The 21852-nt window shown below is 36.1% G+C and overlaps 1 protein-coding gene across 2 annotated transcripts in view; it reads right to left on the reverse strand.

Annotated features, from left to right (window-relative positions):
- The window catches only part of LOC120637694 (neurogenic locus Notch protein), a 192642-nt gene that overhangs the window by 60825 nt on the left and 109965 nt on the right, over positions 1–21852 (reverse strand). For both annotated transcript variants that reach the window (XM_039909646.1, XM_039909645.1), the window contains exon 3: positions 1345–1622. In XM_039909646.1, the coding sequence (XP_039765580.1) occupies positions 1345–1622 (278 nt within the window). The remainder of the gene's footprint in view (positions 1–1344; positions 1623–21852) is intronic.

Here is a 21852-nt window from a genome sequence, read left to right on the forward strand (position 1 = left end):
AAGTTAGCGCCTAACCATAGATCTTATCTCATTGTATGACAGTTCTTTCAGACTTTAATGTATTCCTTAAAATTCCTTTAATATTGTTTAGTTTCGGCTTCGGCCGTTACCTTCCTACCGACAAAGTACCCTGGGAGGCAGTCGCATTCAAAGGTTAGGAACCTTTTGTAACATACTCATCTTGCACAAGGATATCTTACAATCAATTTTACTCAACTATTACCGCTACACTAACTAAGGCTTACCTGTTCACCCTGGTAAGCAATCGCATTAAATATTTGACCAATGATTTAAGCAATATATGGGTGTTTATATGTATATTATAAGTATTTACGTATATTATTTGTAAAAATATTCTGACTGACTGACAGATATATATATACAGTCAAACCTGGGTAAGTGAGAACTGGATAAGTGAGAAAACTCTATAAGTGAGAGTAAGTAATAGCCAGGACCCGTGATTTTAAGCTCCCAAAACCTCTATTAGCGAGAAACAGAAACCTTTGTAAGAGAGAGTCGTTTTTCCCTCACGGACCTCCGTAAGTGAGACTGTTACTTATCTATACCTCTATACCTAAGCGACAGTCGAGCAAGCAATATTCGACAAAATTTATGAGTTAGAGAAAAACATTCAAAATACAAAAACAGAAACCCAAACGAAATTCACGGATTTTTTAAAATGTAATTAAGTTCTAAATAAAATAAAATTACATCGTGCATGAATATGTCTTGTTATTGCTGCGTACCTCTATAAGAGAGAAACGCTACCCATGTACCTGCATTAGCGAGAAACTCGGGTTAGTGAGAAATCTTTATAAGCGAGAATGAGATCCCTTGAACTCTCGCTTATCCAGGTTTGACTGTATATATATAAAATCTGTTAATTAAAAAATAAATAAATAAGAGGTACCTTGCTTACCTTTTTGCTTGTGAAACGTACTCATTTTGCACAAGGATATCCTTAAATCAATTTTACTCAACTATTACCGCTACACTAACTAAGGCTTACCTGTTTACTCTGGGAAGCAATCGCATTAATATTTGACCAATCATTTAAGCAGTAAGATGTACGTTTGTAACCTTGTGCAACATAGTCATCTTGTACAAGAACACAACAAACGCTATTTGGTTAGGACGACAATATCTAAGGCTTAACTGTATCTTTTATATTGCACTACAAGTTAGTCATTCACTGCAAAAGTGGTGAAATTAAGTGGTGATAAAGTCAAAGATGGTTAGGGGCTAACCTGTTGCCTGTGCCTTATCGTAAGATAAGTTTATAAACTTGCACAGGGATACAATAAATTTTACTTAACTATAACGGCTGCACTAACTTAAGCTTACCTGTATACCCCGGAGGGCAATCGCATTCAAAGGTGTCCAATGAGGTAAGCCGACAAGTTGCTCCGTTCAGGCAAGGCGCGGAATCGCAAGCGGCTGGTACTCTGATCTCGCACAAGGATGCACTGAATCCGAGAGGGCAGTCGCAAGCGAAGGATGGCGGGCCGCCTCCAGCCCCAGGTCTGACCCTACAGGAGCCGCCATTTTGACATCGTGGGCTTGACTCGCTGTGACAAGGATTCAGGTGTTGACAGAACTCGCCGGCGTAACGGGATGTGCAGCTGTGAACAAACGACTTCGATTAGGTTTTTGAAAATAAAAGTAAACCTACTTTATGAGACAACACACCACCTTAGTTTAAGTAATGTTTTGGGTCTTCCAATTTCATCGCTGGACATAGGAATTTTAATTTACTGCTATGTACACATTTTGTATATAATAACGCATCAAAAGTGCCATCTATGTGCCTATTTGAATAAAGAAATATTTGACTTTGACTTATAGGAAGTTCCAAATACCAGGGTCTAGTGTAGCTGGCGTTCAGCGACATTGAAAAAGTCACTCCCTGTGACTTTTTTGATGTCAGACATGGAAAACCACTATCTGTTGTAGTTTTTCGTAAGATCAACAATTAAAGCAAAATCTATAGGTAATATGCCTTCGTTAGATATTCCTTATGCAAAATAACCTAACTCAACAAATACTTTAGACACGAGCCTTCCGAGAAACTGACTACCTGTGGTCTGTACTAAACAAAGATATAAGCCTAGGTATGAGGTACATCTACTGGGCCGCTATCGTGTCTGGGCGAACCGAGACAATAAATAACGCAGATACCTCGCGACACGCTCCTGTGACAAGCGTGCGCCTATATATTCACCCGTGGATTTTTTAATGTTCAGTTTCTAGTCGAGGTAATTTAATTATTCCATTAAACAAGTACTGAAATGGTAATTTAGAAAACTGAGTTGAATTCTTTAAACTTATACTTATAGACAGCTCGGACATCTAAAATATCTAGTAACAACGAGATCAAATTAAAAAAGAATACAATTTTAATTCCCATTCGATTACTGGCAACCTCGCCTACAATATTAGCTTACAGAAACTTATTTAAAAAAACAGCAGGTCATTTTGAAAAAGGAATATTTACAATTCTAAAAAGGGAAAAAGTGAATATATGAAAAAGTGAATATATCAGGAAATAGAAGAGAAGAAATCACTCAGATTGAGAGCTATCTGGAGGCACGAAGGAAATAAGGAAAACTGAGGAAGGGAATCCATGTTTGGCAACCTGAGAGTAGGTACCTACCTAAGTGCTAAAACTAACACGTATGCATTTCCTAAAGAAAACATTCCGGTGTCATCAATACAGCAAACTGCGATTCTCGGAAAGTGATGTCAAAAGATTCCTCGGTATGCATACACGAGCTTCCAAATATAAACCCCTTGATTCAGATGTCCATCAAGTTGGTAGGTACGTAAGAAGTATATTGATCACGTTCCGACATCACGTTGAAGTATGAATACAAAAAGAGATCATGTAGGTACATCGGAACCTATTGAACGTTACCTCATAAACTAGTTCGTCACGATGTGAACTGATGAAAGTACGAATATTGTTGTGTCGTAAGTGCTTGCCTCGAACTGTCGCCCTCATATATATGTTAAACTTACTCTATTTACCCAGACGTTACATTTTTCCAATTTGTAATCCTTACTAATATCATAAATGTGAAAGTGTGTTTGTTTTTTTGTCCTTCCTTCACGCCCTAAGCAACCAAAAAAACTTGATTTTTAGGTTACTAAAAATAGCATTTATTTATTCTTTAAAATAATTGTTTTATAAATATAACCTAAAATAAAAAAATTAAAACTAAATAAAATCTAAAACGTCTTCGAAACCACCGCAGCGAGGTACAGTTCCTAAGATGCTGGCAGCATTGCCCCTTTTACTAACTATCTAGAAATTTTGGCTATCCCAGAAAATTTATATAATACATATATTTTTATCCCAGAAAACCCAGCGGTTCCTCCGGGATTTCTGGTTTAACAATTAAGTCATCACTTGATCTACTTGTAAAACTCATTCCTTTTATTTCTTTGTTTTAAATTATGTATTAAAATCTAGTTATATATTTATATATATTATGTATATTTTATATTTATATATTACGTATATTTATTTAAATTATCTATATATTTGTATCTTTACATCTTGGTATTTATGTATATCTATCAACACTCTTGGCACTATCCCGCTCTCTTGCTGTAAGCTATCTCCAAAGGTTGCCTGTGAGAGATTGCTTGCAGCAATAAGGCCGCCTATGCATGTCTACATTGTGTTCTGTATACTCCTTACTGTTTCTTTTCCTGTATATTGTACGTGCAATAAATTGTTTCTTCTTAAATGTTCCACTAAAACTACAACGACTAGGTACTACGTCTTCCCTTAAGCATCCTGAAAAGATGGCGAAGAATTTTAGCTCCCTATGGTGCTGTATAATAAAAAATCAAATTATGACAATTCAAGATGTGACACTATTTAAAATCGTTACTTTACCAACTTAATATAATGTAAACACATCTACAACAGATTCAAAAGCGACAATTCTTGAAGAACCACCCAAGTACTTAAGATGTACCTAATATATGAAATTTTTAAGCAATTATATTTTAATTGCTGTAAGCTACTTGCTTCAACGCTGAAGGAAATCATCGTGAGGAAACCTGCATGCCTGAGAGTTCGACATAATTTTTTCAAAGGTATATGCACTGGGTCAGCGTGGTGGACTACGGCCTTAACTCCTTCTCACTGTGGGAGGAGACCCGGGCACTGTAGTGGGCCGGTATTTGATTTATATGATGATGATAATGAATATATGAAATGGAAGATTATAAGATAAACGATTGTTAACATAAGATTTGTAAATGGAATGATTTCAAAATTATTGAATCGCCCTCAAAGGTAAATTTAGGAGCTAAATTTTTATATCAAAAGGATGGTCTAGAAGAAAATAAAAGTCAATAAGATCGTACTTTCCTTTAGATATCTAGACGAAAATAGAACACCTGTTAGCGATTATCGTTATACAAGGTGGGCAATTTAACTTCGAAAACAGCTATAAACGAGCCTCTACAGAACTTAATTAACACAAAAGCTTTCTAAAACTCGTTGAGTTGAGTTTATTTTTAGAATGGAGTGTAAGGTGCATTATACGTACGTATCTCCCAGTGTTAATACGTCAATATTATCTTTGTAAACGTCCGATCGATTACTATCGATTCTTAAATCCACGTACTTAAGTGGTGATAATTGCCGGAGATGTATTTTGAAATAATATTAAACGCGATAACATTTTCAATAACAATATTAAATTCACATTTCACACCCACGTATTGATTTAGTATAAAGTTTACTTCACATTGTTTGTGTTATAATTTTGTGGGAACGGTATTTTATGGACATAATTCACTGAAGTTATCATAAGCGTAATATCTTTTCTTATCTTTGAATTAAGATTGAGAAGTTTATAGGAATTTTTATTCAATAATGTCTTAAGAATGGTTGCATTAGATCCCTATCCCTACTCCCTACTAATATTATAAATGTCAATGTAAGTTTGTTTGTTACGCTTTCACGCAAAAACTACATAACCGATCCTCATGAAACTTTGTACACATATTCTTGGCAGTGTTAGAAGTAATATAGGATACTTCTTATTAAGCTCGTTTCCTTTGGGAGAGGGGATGAAAGTGTTTGACGATTTTGCACCATAACTCCGACTAATTATAACCGATTTAAATAATTATTTTTGTACTATAGAGGTTATAATATGTGTTTTATTTTGTCCAAATTTTGTGTAGATCTGAATGTGGCCGGAGATAGAGGACAGAACTCCTCAGCGGACAGCAGCAAACCCCTCATTTAAGGCTTAGCGATACTGCATACTTTAATTTTTTTTAGAACTACAACTAAATTGAACGCCACATCAAAAACAAAATCAAACGCACACGAAGTCGCGAGCAATAGCAAGCAAGCATTTCATAAAGGTTACAAGCCTCTAGAATATTATATAATAACTTCATATAACTTATGTATATATATTTTTAGACGGCCGATTGGCGCAGTGGGCAGCGACCCTGCTGTCTGAGTCCATGGCCGTGGTTTCGATTCCCACAACTGGAAAATGTTTGTATGATGAACATTAATGTTTTTCAGTATTTGGGTGTTTATATGTATATTATAAGTATTTGTATACCCATAATACAAGCTACGCTTATAGCCTATTGAAAAGACGGTTATAGACTATAGACCCACCACGCTGCTTTAATGCGGGTTGGTGGGCTTTATCGGTTTTTATCATAACCGATAGCTTAGCGTGCTCTCCAAAGCAGGTGGTTTGACACTGCCAATTTCTTCTTCTTAACTCCGGAGATAAAAAAAAATGGTTTAAATTTTTTTATTAAGTATTCCCCAGTACAAACAATTCAGTATATTAATATACGTATAATGCACATATAAATTATTCTGAGAACACATTTATCAAGGATTCAAAGGAAGGTAAGCGAATTTATACAGTCGAAATGTTTTCATGATTCCCCTTCGGAACCTGTACAGTACAAAGCCAGCGTAGGCGGCTCACGATGCTCTACACCCACGCACTGACCTCAAATGCAATATGTCCGGTGGTTGCACTGTATTTTACATACTGTGTGCTTTTATTGTAATTCATGCATTGGGTATCTTATCTAGACGACATAGCACTGAGGCTTTTCAAAAGGGTGTGTGTTCACTTAAATGCACTCATACAAGTACATCAGAGACTCAATGAAACGTCGATCAACTCCATTAATAATTTCCCTTAAATAATAAGGTATCCTTCGGATTGAAACGAAAATTTCCAGCAATGACTCACGACTCTCTACACCCACTGAACTCAAATCCAGTAGTCCGGTGGTTGCACTGTATTTTATATACTGTGTACTTATATTGTATTTTATGCATTATGGTGTCGTGTCTTATCAGAATGAAGTAAGCAACTGAGAATTTAAAACTTTAAGTCATTAAGAGAGTGGAAGTTTTTTAGTCTGGTTTCTTCGCCACAAAGTTAGGTATTTTAAAGATTGTTTTTTTTTTATTCTACTACTAGTTAGCCCTTGACTGCATCTCGCCTGCTGGTTAGTGTATTAAACCCTTTTCGGTTTCTATGCAAAATCGTACTGGAACGCTTAATCGCTTAGCGGCACGTCTTTGTCGGTAGGATGGTAAACCTCGCACCAGACCAGAACAGATCAACCATGCCCAGGTGATCGGGCCCGGGACCGCTGCGCCAGGAGGTCATCAAATAACACCAAAAACAATAAAAAGGGCTTCCCAACTTTTAACAAACAAACTTATTGCACTATAGACTGGACCCACAAGTCAGCTTTATTGCGTAACCATGATCAATCAATCTATCTATCAGAATTATATCACTTAATCTACCGTTGGAATACCTACATGCGCGTGCGCAACACTGACTAGTGATCTGATAACCGGGCGACATGTCTCGCTTCTGAGAAACATTCGAATAGTGATGTGTTGATACAATATTATATTCACTCATCTGGTCTAGTCCAGATGGAAAATAGAAAGGCTTTCGATCGTCCTTTCCATATACACAGCGATTGACTGCAATTAAGTTTGTAGTGATGCAGGCTAAAATCGTTCCTGTTTACTTAATAGATGACTATTTACTTCCTAAGATGCCTATCTTGATTGAAGGTATTTTTAAAACATGATAGAGAGAACGAAAATTTACAGCGCATATCTTCGGTGATCTGATCTTCGTCTATCAGGGATCTTTTCGGTGGCAGCAAAGCATTCCCTAGTACGTCTCCATGTTATATCAACGATATATCATCTTGAAGATGCATAGCGATTCGATGTTAGACAGATAAAGGCTGATATCAAGGAAATTGTGCCTAAATATTTGCCCTAAATCCTAATGTATCCATCTCTAAGCATGCGCTTGATTATAAGTACATAGGCGTTACGGCATTTTTCTCATCCTCTTTAAAACCATTATTAGTGTCGCAATAATGAGCACGTTTACAGAAGAAGGATATAGAGCTTGGTGTTCACTAAGCTACTTTGATATTTGAACTCTGATCCTTAGTTCATCATCATTTAAAGTGCAAAGGAAACATATAATCCCGATTTGAATCTCCAAGGTAATCCATATAAGCTACCGATTTGAGTCCTAAGTATGTTACCGAGTTGCTCCTAACTTATTTGTGATATCACATCTAGGCGTTGCTTCCTTAATTTACCGCTTCTACATTCTATTGCCCAGAATTGGGATGTTGATTGAGCTGATGATAGCAGTTGTAAGTTTAGAGCTATTTTTTTTGTATTTATCACTCAAAATCTACTCAGGTCATAGGAAATGAGTGGGAATCTTGTTGTTGGCACTGCACTAAATTTGTCTTCTAAAGTTCACCAGCATTACAATATATAAAATATCCAAACAGTTGCATGACGTTGTTTATTTGTAGCGAGCGCGAAGCCTCTTAGCAACTAAGAGTCTCCTGCCCATTCGATTTAATTATGCTCCGTCATTTTATTTGTCCAAGTAGTTGAGGTCTTAGCCCCAGGAATACTCAGTTTGGAACAATCGACATTCAATAGAGACCTCAATGCAATCTTCTAAAGATTACTTAATTCTTTATCACGAAACATTATTTGAAGCACAGATGAGTGACGTCTTAGCAATTCTAAATGAGTGATGTACATCACAGAGCCTTCGACTAGTTTACTATCTTTTACAAGCCACATATTAAGACCCCAAGATATATCGGTCCCCAGATTTAATACAGCGGCCATTTCCACTTTAACATCGCAATTCATTGAGCGGTTATTCTTCACAGATCTCATCATTTCTGATTTGATCCCTTTTTAAGAGCCAAGCTTTATCCAAAGTTCATCGAGCGTCTCTTGTTTCAAATACTAAATGAATCTCGTCCTCTGTACTGCACCTCCAAGACACTTTGGATGCAGTCCATATAACGGCAGCTGGGATCCATCAGTCCTAAACACTGATGTTTAGTTATTCTACAGATCTCCGCATTTCTGATTTTATCACGTCTTTCGAACAAAGTTCTCTCTTTCGCTCGCTGGGTGACTCTTGTTTCCAATATTGCACTTAATTTGTCTTCTAAAGGTCACGAGCGTTACAGAATATCGAATAACCGAACAGTTACATGCAACGCTATTTATTTACTGCAAGCGCAGAGCCGCTCAGCGACACAGGATCTCCTGTCGGCAATAATAAATTATTGCCTTACACCAACCTTGGCAACCCTTTTCCAATATATAGTCAAAGAGACAGCAGCTAGATCTTCTATCTGTTAAGTTCATGAAGATTATAGTTTCTGTGGCATTATACTTTTGCAGATGAACGAGAAGTTGCAATGTTTTAAACCCAACCGAACCTTTTTTTTTTTTTTCGTGGGGAAATCCTCATGGATACCACTACACCACGGGGAGGTGCAGTGGTTATGCCGGACTCTTACCGACTAAAACCCCACGGTGTTCCAACTCATCGCCTGGTGACTGGGTCATGGGAACGCTTTCGCACACAACCGCAACCAAAAAAACCCAACCGAACCTAACGTAACCTAAAAAAAAAAAAAAAATATTATTATTTGTTTTAAGGTGGAGTGTGTGAATAATCAACGGATTCAACGGATTTTTTAATAAATTTTAATATAAATTGTGGTAACCTAATAATGCTTCCACGAGTAAACATTATTTTCAATTAAATAACATTATTATTACAAAATGTTATAATGCAATGTTTAACTTTCTCGATTGAGTACCTATTAGGTATAACACAATCATTGATAATGATATTAAATATATTAAAAACAATTAAGGCAAAATAAACATGAATAACAACTACCTTCTTCTACTGTCTAATTTAATAACACTAAATAATACCATCAAAACATTTATAAAATATGTATGTAATGATTAAAGCTCAATTATAAGGAAATAGTAGTCTTATTTTAAAAGTTTACCTTTTGACTTATTTAATCTCATACTCAGAAAATATCCGAGTTCGTAATTAACCACTGAAGTGTATTTAATCGATGGTATATATTGCGATCGGCTCTGTGCTTTATAAACTCAGCATGCCTGTGTTAGTTAAACGCACTAACATAGCCTAGTTTATCATCGAACAGCGTGCCTGTTCCTGTGCTTGCAGCTCTCGCTTTTTCACCGTAATTAGATCATCGATAGCTGCGCTATGGCTGCACTAATAATTTATAGCTTGCTTTATAATGAAGATTTAGTTATTTTAGCCTCTATTGAAAACAATCCTTGTACAGATTCATATAGGGCTATCGACTGTGGCATTTCATAATATCTCGTACGACTTTAATTTCCATCAGATCATCAAACTATGCTCTGCCCATTGATAATTTAGCTTCGCAATTTATTAAACTTTAACGATCGCTTCAGTTATTATATGAATCTTTTCATCATGTAAAGTATATCCACGTAAAGCTGTCTTCATTGCGACTTCAAGCCAGAAATTGATTAATAATCAATCTAATTCTATATATTCAGTTGGCAGATTTAATGAAGTAGTTTAATTAGGGCTATTCTTTTTCTGCTCAACCCACCAACCTAATGTATTTAAGGATAGCACTACTAAATTCAGTCTGCCATCTCAAGATTATATTCGATGGGTTTATAAACTTTGGGCGTTCAAACTCTCCAGTATAAAAATTTCTATAGACTGGTAACCCTAAACAAAGGCGTGTATCCGATATTTACTGAGATAATCGTTAGTAGCTAGTTAATCTCATCTTTTTGTGGCGAATCGATTGGTACGAAATAATTATCCCCTCATTACTTAACTTCGTGTTTGTCCTAATGGATTGTTTGCGTCGTACAACGGCCTTGCTTTTGTTAACGCTTAATTAGTTTACAGGTACTTATAATTTTACTAATGTTGTGTTTACTTTCTATGAAACACACTTCATTGATATATTTGTGGAAATAATGGAGTATTTTTGAGTTTATTGAGCCGTTTGAGTCATTCAAATGATTTGCGTCCGTTAATTCTCTATTCGTTTACCAATGCTCAAAATAATGTTATTTGTTGTTTACATTCTACGAAAAACACTCGTAGAAAAAAATCTACCCTAACATAACTTAGAAAAGTTCGAGGCGCGTGCGATTCGAAGTTCTACTCACTGGACTATCATTCGCAGGTCTTTATACGTAAAAAAAGACTATGTCTGCAAAGCTCTTTAGCTGCATAACCTAATAAATATCTTTTACAGCTACATTATTCCACTATCTCCTTGAGAGACATTAACTTGTATGTTGGTACCTAATCGTCTATGAACGGTACGAATACTTATCCCTTTAAGACCTAAGCAGGAAACATTATAGCAATCTTGCGCAAACGAGTGCATCTGTCCACATACTTGGCGCGAGCATGTAACCGTCCGTTACCCTCCATATGCGATGCGGATCGGATAATGAAGACAGGAACCGGACAGGTTGAGGCTTCTGTGAGAAAAACGCACTCACGAAAACCGTTCGACGATACACTTCCTTTTCTTCGCGGTGCTTCTTTAGGTTTTTATAGTGTTTCGTAACTGCATCGTTAGTCTAGTGTGGTTCCCAAAATTTTGTCTCGGTACAAACCAAAAAATAAAGTATGTGCGTGTAATCTTTACGCGCGATTGAAGTAAAACTTTTATTATTATTTATTGATGGAAGAATAAAATGTTCCCGGGACTCCGCCATTTCATATTCACTGTTTCAATTTATATTCTATTTAAAATTCATAAATATCATTTTCACATGTTATAAGTATTTTCATTTGTTAAATAGAATAATTGAGAGTAAAAAATTTAAAGTTAGATCACATGGTAAGGCTTTTGTCAATATAACCTGGTCATTGAACATTATAGAATATCGCAATCGTCAGAAAATTTATTAAAAATTTATTTATTACAAAAGTAATAAATAAACAAGTATATTTAGAGATTTACAAAAAACTTCATTTTTAAATAGCAGAAACTACACAGACGTCTGACGTTAGCGTTACTTCCTAAAAAATCTGAGTTACTCCCTAGTCGCGCCAAGAAGTTTTACTTGAAAAAATCTGGTTTCAGTGGCCTTGCACTCGTTATGGTAATGAATTTTTGAATCTTTCTCTCATCAAGGAAGAGTTAAGCACGCATCGGTAGTGCGCACTAAAACTTATTTACGATATCGATGTTAATAAAAGATTGCAAATACAGTTTTTTCTTTTCTTTTTCGGATAGACACTCGCCGATAACCACCTGAGGAGTTGCTACGGCGTCACCGGGGGAGTGGGGCGAGCGCGAGAACTCGCCATGCGAAGAGCCCCAGGGCTCGACGTCATCGGGGGGAAGTGGGAGACGTCGACCCGAGGGTGACTCCTGCGAGCACGTGGACCTCGGCTCGGTTCGACGTTAATGTTGGTTGACTTTTGGAATAATGATTGCTTAGTCCGAATGCCCCGAGACCGTAGTAAGGGTCCACATCCGGATGATGTCAGAAATCGGGGCACTGCGAAGACGCTGTGATCGCTGTGGGTGTGTGTTGTTGGGACACATTGTCGATAGTTATTTTATCGTCAAGGTCGTCAAGGACATACTTCGGACGTCTTTGCTTGAGCTCGACGTTGGGGACGGGGGTATTCGTGGACGCCTCGACCACTAGAGATCTGGGTTGTCGGACTGCGTTTTCAAAGTAGGACTTTGAAAATGAAATGAAATTGGTTACCGGATCGAATTTCTATGTCCAGACTTCCCAGAAATCCAATAAAGATAAACAATGGAAAAATATTGTCGACTCCGTTTACATATTCAATAGGATTATTATTCAATTTTTAATAAATTACTTATCTGAATGGGATCTACAAGCAGTGCTTAATATGCGAGAAGTTTGAACAAGCCCATAAAAATACTCCATTAGCCAAAAAACACAGATAACACATGTTATTAATAATTCATCAATAATAATTAGGTAGGCAGCCCATTATAATGTACGACTAGTAACCTATATATATATATATATATATATATATATATATATATATATATACAAGAAAAAAAAATGATGTCTGACTGTATCAGCACAACTTATGTTAGATACGTGTGCCTTCGGCATTACCTTCTGCGGGCCGAGTTCGAATCCCCGCGCGCAGCTCAAAATTTTCTTAGTTATGTGCAATTAAAGCAATTAAAATATCACTTGCTTCAACGGGAAAGAAAACATCGTGGCAACCTGCATGCCGTGCCGGAGAGTTATCTATAACTCCACTGGAGTTCACCAATCCGCACTAGAACTGCGCCGTGGATTACGGCCTTAACCCCTCTTATTGTGGGAGGCGACCCGTGCCCTGTAATGGGTTGATATGATGATGACAACCGGTAAAGTAATCGTAAGTCGTTATATCCTAAACTGGGCTAGGAAGGAAAAGAAACTGAGGATTGCCCAGGATTGATTTTTGAATCGACTCATAATATTTCATGCCCTTTCTATAAACGAGGTTGTTTGACACCTCTTATTTTGAGTTTACGTAGTGGCCCCATCGCCGTTCGATCCACGTGCTAAGTAACTAAACCAGTTACATAAGCTACGACCTTAAGTTATATCAGACGCAGATAGAGTAGCAGGCCGCGTTTATATCTCGTAAATACACTTGTTATCTACATAGGAAGAATATTAACATATCTGAAGAATTTGCGAGATAAATCCATCCACTTAATTAATAGCCCCACGTACCGAATATATTGTTTCTTTTATAGATAACATAATAAAATGGTTGTCACGAAATATATTACTTATTGACATATTAACGTTAAAAGATAGAAGCCGTTATCTATATGCAAAATTGATATTGTAATATAATGCGAAAATTGTTAGGAGTGCTATACACGTAGTTCGCTTCAGCATTATATTTCGAAGAATAACACAGCCTAAAGCAAGAAAATAGGTTTAAAATTAAAAAAAAAATGATTTTACTCATATAACCTAAAGAAAATTTTCTAAATATTGGATACCAATATGGCGACTCTCTCCAAAAATTTTAGTAAAAAATGAAACAAAAGCTAACTTTTGCCAGTACTTATGGAGTAATCGTAGTCTAAATATTTCTTTTCATATTTAATGATAAAATTAAATACATTAAATAATCTTAGGGATCTTTTTCAGTTTTATTATCAAGCGATTTATTATGATGAGAGTATGAAAACGTATAGTTCAGTCTTAAAATAGCCATAACTCTAAATTCACTTAGGGTTGATTTTAATTTGGCCTGCTCTGATCGGCAAAACCGTGCAGGCTTATTGTGATCCCGCTTCTTGTGTTTATGATAATCGATTAGACAACTAATGTCGTTGTTTTTCTGGAATATTCATCTACATTTATTCGATTATTGCTACCAACCAGCTGTAGCGGTTCGTGCTGTTCCGCATACGTGTATAACACGCCTAAGCTACCAAAAATAATATACTTAAAGCAGTAATAAGATAAGAAAGGTCAAATAAATCTCATAGAATAAAAATTAAGCTGATATCATCGTGCTGACAAACAAACTATACTTATTAATAAAAATATATCAAATTTTGTATAAATCTGAAATGCATAATAACACCTTGATAAAGATGCATTATAAGTGCATTAATAAGAAATTAACAAAACCACGACACCAGAGGCGAATGGATCAGAATCTAGGGCATACTCAGTAAATTTAGTCTAAATCCATCCCTTTTTTGTGGTGTATACGGACTTTTACTAATTAAAAGCACTACGGTGCTTCAAGTTTTACTGGTAGTACTTAGAGGTTTTTGTGACAGAGCTCGTCCGAGGAATCATCCCATTTCAGACGCAAAGCAGCATAGCAATGCTGTAACCGGTCATAAGGGCGTCGTTGCCGGTGTTACTAAGACATCTGCGCCTCAGGTTAATGGACACAGTGAGACCCCTTGTTGGAAGTGTTTCTTGCATGCCCTGCGAAGTGTTGCTCTGTTTGTAGACGATGATTTCCTACTAACCATAAGGCGGGCCTTCAGCTTGTTTCGTCAATTACTACTACTAGCTGACCCGTGCAACTTCGTTGCACCAAATCGGTTATTACCGGAAAACACAAATAAAATGACATTTTCTAAAAATAAATCCTAGCTAGATCGATTTATCGCCCTCAAAACCCCCTTTATACTAAATTTCATGAAAATCGTCGTAGCCGATTCCGAGATTCCAATTATATATATACAAGAATTTCTCGTTTAAAGATATAAGATTAGAAAAACTCTTCCGCTGGTAGCTTTATCACGAGGACCTTTTCGCACACAACACACACCTCTATCCTTCACAAGGTCAAGTTAAAAGTGTTTTGTCTGGTAGCACCCAATAGGCCATATAAACCCATCGTTGGGCTCAACTCCTGGCGAGCTTTGCCCCACCCCTCACTGACGCTGTAACAACTTTTGTGGTGGTTAACAGCTACAGTCCATCCGAAACAATAACAAATACAACAGAGAAACTATGACACTCGTAAGAAAACTCAATGGAGTCACTCAATGAATAAGTTCTAAGTAATGGTTCATCGCAAGAGATAAAATTGCGCTATAAACACGCTACGCCCGGTAGCCGAAGCGTGGCCATACCTCATCGTGGTGTCCGTTCGCCGTGCGCCTGCGCATCGCCTCTTTAAGGCTGCGTACTGACTGAAGCATACATTTTCTGGAGTATTAAGTATATACAAAGTGTAACGGAATTACGAAATACTGTTGAAGGGTGCATAAGTAAGTACCTATATTTATAGGGAATAACCCTGTAAAATTATCAAATCAAAAGAAGCATATTTAGTTTTCTACCTAATACAAAACATTCAAAATATTTACTATTGCAGATAACGACAGTGAAAATGACAGGAGTCACTTGATTTTAATTTTGCATGTGATGTCTTCTAATAAAAACTATGGCAGTTGTTTTCTCAAAAACAATTAGCGCTTTGGTTTCACAGATAAGGGGTATTTTGCCTGAATTAAAGTATTTGTTCTTATTATTATATTATATTGTTATAGGTCTTACAGGACAGTAAATAATGTACTTCTAAAGCCTATAAAGTATTATTTTGGTTTTCATTTACACATTGTATAAAAGGGTGTTATTCCCTTATTAAAAGGCGCGGTGCAGCGCTGAAGAAGTTACGCAGTGTTTTGTCACACTCTGACATTTGAAAGGTTCGCTCGAAACGATTCCGACAGTATTTCAAGTTTATTTGTGAAACCATAAGAGTCGTTAAAAAATAAACAGATTTTTATTACTCTCAAACTTAAGTATTAAATGTAACGTGTAACAAACTCTGTATTTAAAACTCTGTTTTTAAAAATTGAGGATTTACCTAGATCCCAAGGGATTCCCGCATCAGATCTTAACTATTACATTTTCTACATTCACAACCTCCTTGTTATTTGTCTGTTTAAAATTTGTTTAGCGGTTCCAAAAGATTTGCCCAAGCAAACAAGATTTTAAGCAATTTAAGTTTGGGTCTTTACAAAATATATATTTATTTGAAAGGTTCTGTTAGAACAGCGCCATCTCTTTCCAGTCGTGTTCCAACTGTGCTACGACACAGGTAATTTATTTGGCTAATATATGCTATCAGTTCGTATCAAGTGATCAAGCCTACCAGTTTTTCAATCTTCCACACCTATTTTATACAGAGGGTTTTCAATAGTAGTTACCTACAAATCAGTCTGGACCCAGCTTAAGTCTTTCAAAAAATATAGGTATCTAGCATATACCTTTATTTCTACTTCTAGGCTTTTGTATGCAAATTTTACGAGTGCCGCGTGTTTCAGCATGCGGAGTTTGTTTATTTTTCGTTGAATATTTGACGTTGCAAGTTTATTTTTATTATCGTTTAATTCTAGGCTGAGGATTTCAGCTCTCGATTTTCCTAAGCATAAGAGTTGATTGTCTCAAAGTTAGCTTACATTCATAAATGGGTAAGACACGAAGCAGAATTTAGTATAGGTCTATATCTATCGGTCGCCTGAGATTTTACTATTTTTTGTCTACCTACAAACAATCAAGTATTAGTGCTTTCCTTTTCCTACTCTTGCATGTAGATAACGATAGTACTACTAAATTCAATCTGCGTTATACAGTTACTATTGGCAGTGGCGTGCACAGGTTTCTTGACCTGGGTATGCATAAAGAAGGAAGGGGGCATAAAATGTTTATCCTGTTAAATCCTTCCCCTTTATTAGTCACCTACAAAAGGGTAGGCAGTGTTTTTGTGCTTCTATGAAGTGCACGCCACTGACTATTGGATTAGATTGATTATTACTATTAAATGCGGGCGTAAACATTTGTTTGTGCTATCCTCTTCATTTCATTCCCTGTTGATAAGGACGGAACTTCCAGTTTTAGGATAAGATCAATTATTAATTTTGATCGTTACTAAATACTATGATCTTCACGAATTCTTTAAATGTGATTGCGAGTTTGTTTGTTTGGTCAGAGAAACCGATCAACATATGTAGGTATATTCAATACAATGATGTTCCAGATCACAAAAAATAACGCTGACTGTGACGGTAAATATTTAGGAAGCTGTAACTAATGGTTGAAAATTATAATGTTTAAAAAACTATTGCGATGTTATTGCAAGTGGTCTACTACTGTCCGTTAATGTTTACAAAACTAACAAAGCATTATAAACCAGAACAATTACAAATAAAACAAGTAAATATAATGGGATAGATATACAATCTAGTCTGTTGACTTCCCACTACCTGCAAATCTTAGCGATAGTGGTAGACGCAGCCAGATAGCGGACCTCACGAACCTACTACGTATAACGTCAATCGTTATAAGAAACGCGAGGGATTTTAACTCTTTATATCCCCACAAGAAGACAATGTCCAGGGAATGGGACATAAAGTTAATAACAGATAGAATCAAGAACAACGGCTTATATTGCAATTGTTAAATAAATAACAATCTAAAATGACAGCAAGCGGATTTCGAGCCGAAACAAGAAAAGGTTAAGTACACTTGTTGATTGTTTTCGTAAAATAACAAAGGCTAATATCGCAGTATAGGGTTGTCATCAGAGGTCTTACATAGCTGTCTTGTCTGAGCAATCCTGCGGAAAGCGCGGGGTAGTGTGGGTAGTAAAAAGAACCCGTGCTGATCTAACTATGGCCTACTGTCGATACTCGGCGAGCTCTAGATGATGTCGGCATTTACTGCGAGATCAAAGCTATTTTTCTATACTACGCTGATCCTATTTACACAAAACTAAGCTTTTGATGGCGACATTTGATTGGACTCGATCGCTATCGTGACCGCTCATCGAATCTATATCTAGGATGCTAAAAGCATTTATTGCACGTAGTTGAAATTACCTACCTATGGTTTTTTATCCACTCCAAGTTAGCTCTTAACTTCAATATCACCTGATAATGAGTGCTGATGCAGTCTAAGATGCTAGCGAGCTAGGGTTATGGCAGTTATCTATAATGAACCCTTACCTATCCCTGATTGGTTTTTTCGCGGCTTCATACCGAACTTTAACTCGGCGGCACGTGTTTGTCGGTAGGGTGATAAATAATAAGTATCTAGAAGAGTTTTTTGTGTACTTTTGCCATGCTTATTTATGCCGTCAAGTAGTATTGGTTCCGGTCCAAATATGAGTATGGTTGTCGTTGGAATTACAGGCATATGAGGCTTAACACCTACGCCTCAAGTTGTGCAACCCTGTGTCCATACACAGGGTTTCACTTTTTAGTATGTGCTCCTTGCATGCCTTGTGAAGTGTAGCACTGTTTATAGGCGATGGTTGGCCATGTTCTTCGCCAACCAAATAAAAACCACTACAGAAGCCACCCACCACAGAATAACCGTTTATCCTAAACAGATTGCTGAAATAAGTGAAACAAAACCGACGATTCCCACACAACGGTACCAACGCAGAAAGGATCATGACAACATAATATGCAGAACCGAGAAGTGCAGTGGAACAAGTAGATCACAAATTGAATTTCGCCATGGCGATTGGGCGAGGCGCTGCGCGGGCGCAGCGAGTGGTGCGCGGGGCGTGGCCACGGTAGCGGAGGGGGGGCACTGACCGAGATTCACTATGACCTGAGGTAAGAGGTTATCTATACGGATATTAATGTCATGTACTCATGCTCGGCTAATGTTAAGTTCGCCCGATCTTAAGGGTGGATTGAGATCCCACGGTTTTCAAATGCGAATTTTGGACTCAGCTTTCATCTAGATATAAAAGTGGTCCGAAAGACTAAATAAAAAAGCAGTTGGAACAATGACATAGATGAACCTATATAGTTAAAAACATTAATGATTAACATAACATAATTAATAAAGTAGGTCCTCATCTATGTTTTGTCCTTTTACGCCTTTGATTGTCTGGTATCGAGAAGACCACCAAGTTGGGTACAACTTGGTGGTCTTGATCTAGAATATTAATATCTCTGTAACTACTTTTTTCTTTGGTGTACAATAAATGTGTATTCATTCATTCATTCACTCATTTATAACAAACAAAGAACACATCGACGTCTATCAGTGGGTACGTTTGACCGCTTCAAAAGAAAGTAGGAACTAGATTTGTATATGGTTTCCCTTTATTTACTTTAGCTTTAAAGTACTGACCCACGAGTCTGTAGATTATAGAATAAATTCTCAAAGTTCTTCGGGGGCATACGACTTAACATATTCATAATATGACCTTTAATTTAATACAAGGAAACGATAAACTATTTGAAAAGACACTCAACATTATCTTTAAAATTGAGATTTATAGATAACGTATTACACTTATTTTTATTAGAGCAAAAATAAAATTTAGAATCATATTTGTTAATATTAGAAAAATCGGCTGAATATAATGGTTGGAAATTTAGATTAACATCATTCCTGCCTTATCGGCTATACCCAGATGAAAATTATGTAAATTAACAAAAATCATATTTAGCAAATCGTACAATGAAATAATCTAATAATAAGATTGATGACAATACACTAACTAGATATAGTTAGTGTATTGTCATCAATCTTCGATATATCTACAACGTTTCGTTTGAATGAAATCAGACCGTTTGAAGAGGGTTAAAATCAAGTCAAAAGGAGTCGGATACAAACATACAGGTGAAGCTAATATAAAGCGTGTAAAAACACACAATTTTGAAGTTCTGTTATTTCCAGCTGTGCCTCGCGGTGTCCCCACGCAAGTAGTAGGTACTACTGCTACATAGTCTCCAAACTTTCACAATAAATCGGCTAACTAGCGGAAATATTTTACAATCTCATCTCTCGCACGACTAGCATGGGCAAACTGGTATAGTGTCAAATTGCATTGAATTAAGATTTGGTGATAGCGCAGTGGGTAGGACTCCGACTTCAGTTTCGGGGCCCGAGTTCGAATCCCAGAACGACCCTCTAACTTTTCTAAGTTATGTGTGCTAATAATAGGCATTGGAAAGAAGCAGGCGTTGCTTTGCAGAATTCCATGATATATTATAAAAATTACGATTAATTTGCTAAACCTACTTCGCGAAACCTACTGTATAGACTTACCTACTGGGTCGCAACAATTATTCATTGTAAAGTCAACATCTCCTGAAAATGCTCCGGTTTCGAGCTAAACGAGAATATAGGGTACATGGCCGAATACCTGCCTGGTGTGGAGGAAAAAAACAATTATATTCCCATTTTCCGTGGTAATATAATTCCTGTCAAGTGGTAAATGAAATATTCCTGTTCCGGAAACAATAATAAAGTGGAGTGGTTTAGATGCTTCAGTATTAGTCGTGTACACGGCATCTGCATTTTCTTAATTCTACTTAATACTAATATACAATCAAAGTCAAAAGTCAAAAAAGCAGTGAAGTATTATTATTTGTCCAACTGAAGGCGATGTTTAATAGTATTTATTTACTTTTATTTAAGTATTTATTATATGGTTTATAGTTTATTATTAGTTTTCTTTTAAATATTTATTATATGTTAGATGCATTTGTGTATATGAGTTTATGTATAAGTATTTAGTTATTCGTATGTATTTATTTTATATTTTGTAACACCTGCAGTTAGTTCTTTTTTTTCCTAATCCTAAGGTTGCCTGACAGATATCGCTACTAGACGATAAGGCCGCCTTTTGTATTCTGCTTCTATTTTTTTTGTTTCTTTTTTTCTTTCTTGTTTAATTCATGTATCTTGTATCTTCATGTGGTGTACAAATAAAGAGTAATAATAATAATAATACTATATAACACTTTCCTGGCGCTTACGTTACTTAAAAAAAAAAACAAATTAAGAAAAATATTGTCCTACATCTTTATAATGATACGATCTAACATGATATGGTAAGTTCAAGTATTGGCAAATTGGCGTGATAAATGACTATAGATTTTTTAACGCGATAATAAAGTATTCGATTTTTATAGCATAGATATTAATATTTACATACATTTATTTTTAATTAAAAGATCGTAGGTATTAATGAAATCATGGAAATTATATATTAGGAATTGCTAATGGACTTTAGATTATCTTATAGGTAATAGGTATTAAATTAAAAATATCTTAAGGATTTGAACATAATATTATTTTTATCCTGGATTACCAGGTAACAACGTTCCTGGTTATTTAAAAAAGCCATTGCTACCGATGACAACTAAAATAGCTTAATAAAGATATAGAACCGATTCTGGTGAAAAACCTCTTGCTTGCATCCTAGAGGTGTACGCAGGATGTTTTTTATCCCCGAAAAACAAACGGTTAAGTGGGATATTTAAAATGAACCTAAAACAATCGACGTAGTTGCGGGCTACAGCCAGTTAAACATATTGTAGAGCAACGTGAATTTTGATTAATTCTTAATATATTCCCGCAGTATCTCATAGCCTCACTTCAACAATGGGCAATTAGTAATAAACGACTTCGGGCATCGGGAGGAAAAGAAAATAAAAAGTAACGTATTGCTGGTTTTATTGATGCTCTATAACACCGCCTTGGGCATTGAAAGTTTAAAATATATGTGATATGATATTTAATAGGTACGAATTGGATATTGATTAATATAATTTTTTTTAAAATACCTACGCAAATAATGAATTATTTTAAAATAAATTTGATTACTAAATATGTTATAAGACAGACTGACGGATTTAAAAGCTCTAAACTTTTTAAGAATAATAATCCTACCAGGTGGCGTGCACTCGATTTCTTACCAGGGTATGCATAAAGCAGGAAAATTGCATAATATACATATAATAATCACTATCTCACATTGTCATTTAAAACTATTAAAGAAGCAACCTGGTTAGAACAATAATTTACATAAAATTGTTTATTTTTTTTAATTTTTGAAGGCTCACCAAGTTGAACGCAAGGTGGTTAGTGGGAAACCATCGCCTTTAAACAAACAAACA

Source organism: Pararge aegeria, chromosome 4 (genome assembly GCF_905163445.1).
Source record: "Pararge aegeria chromosome 4, ilParAegt1.1, whole genome shotgun sequence".
In the NCBI taxonomy this organism is placed as follows: domain Eukaryota; kingdom Metazoa; phylum Arthropoda; class Insecta; order Lepidoptera; family Nymphalidae; genus Pararge; species Pararge aegeria.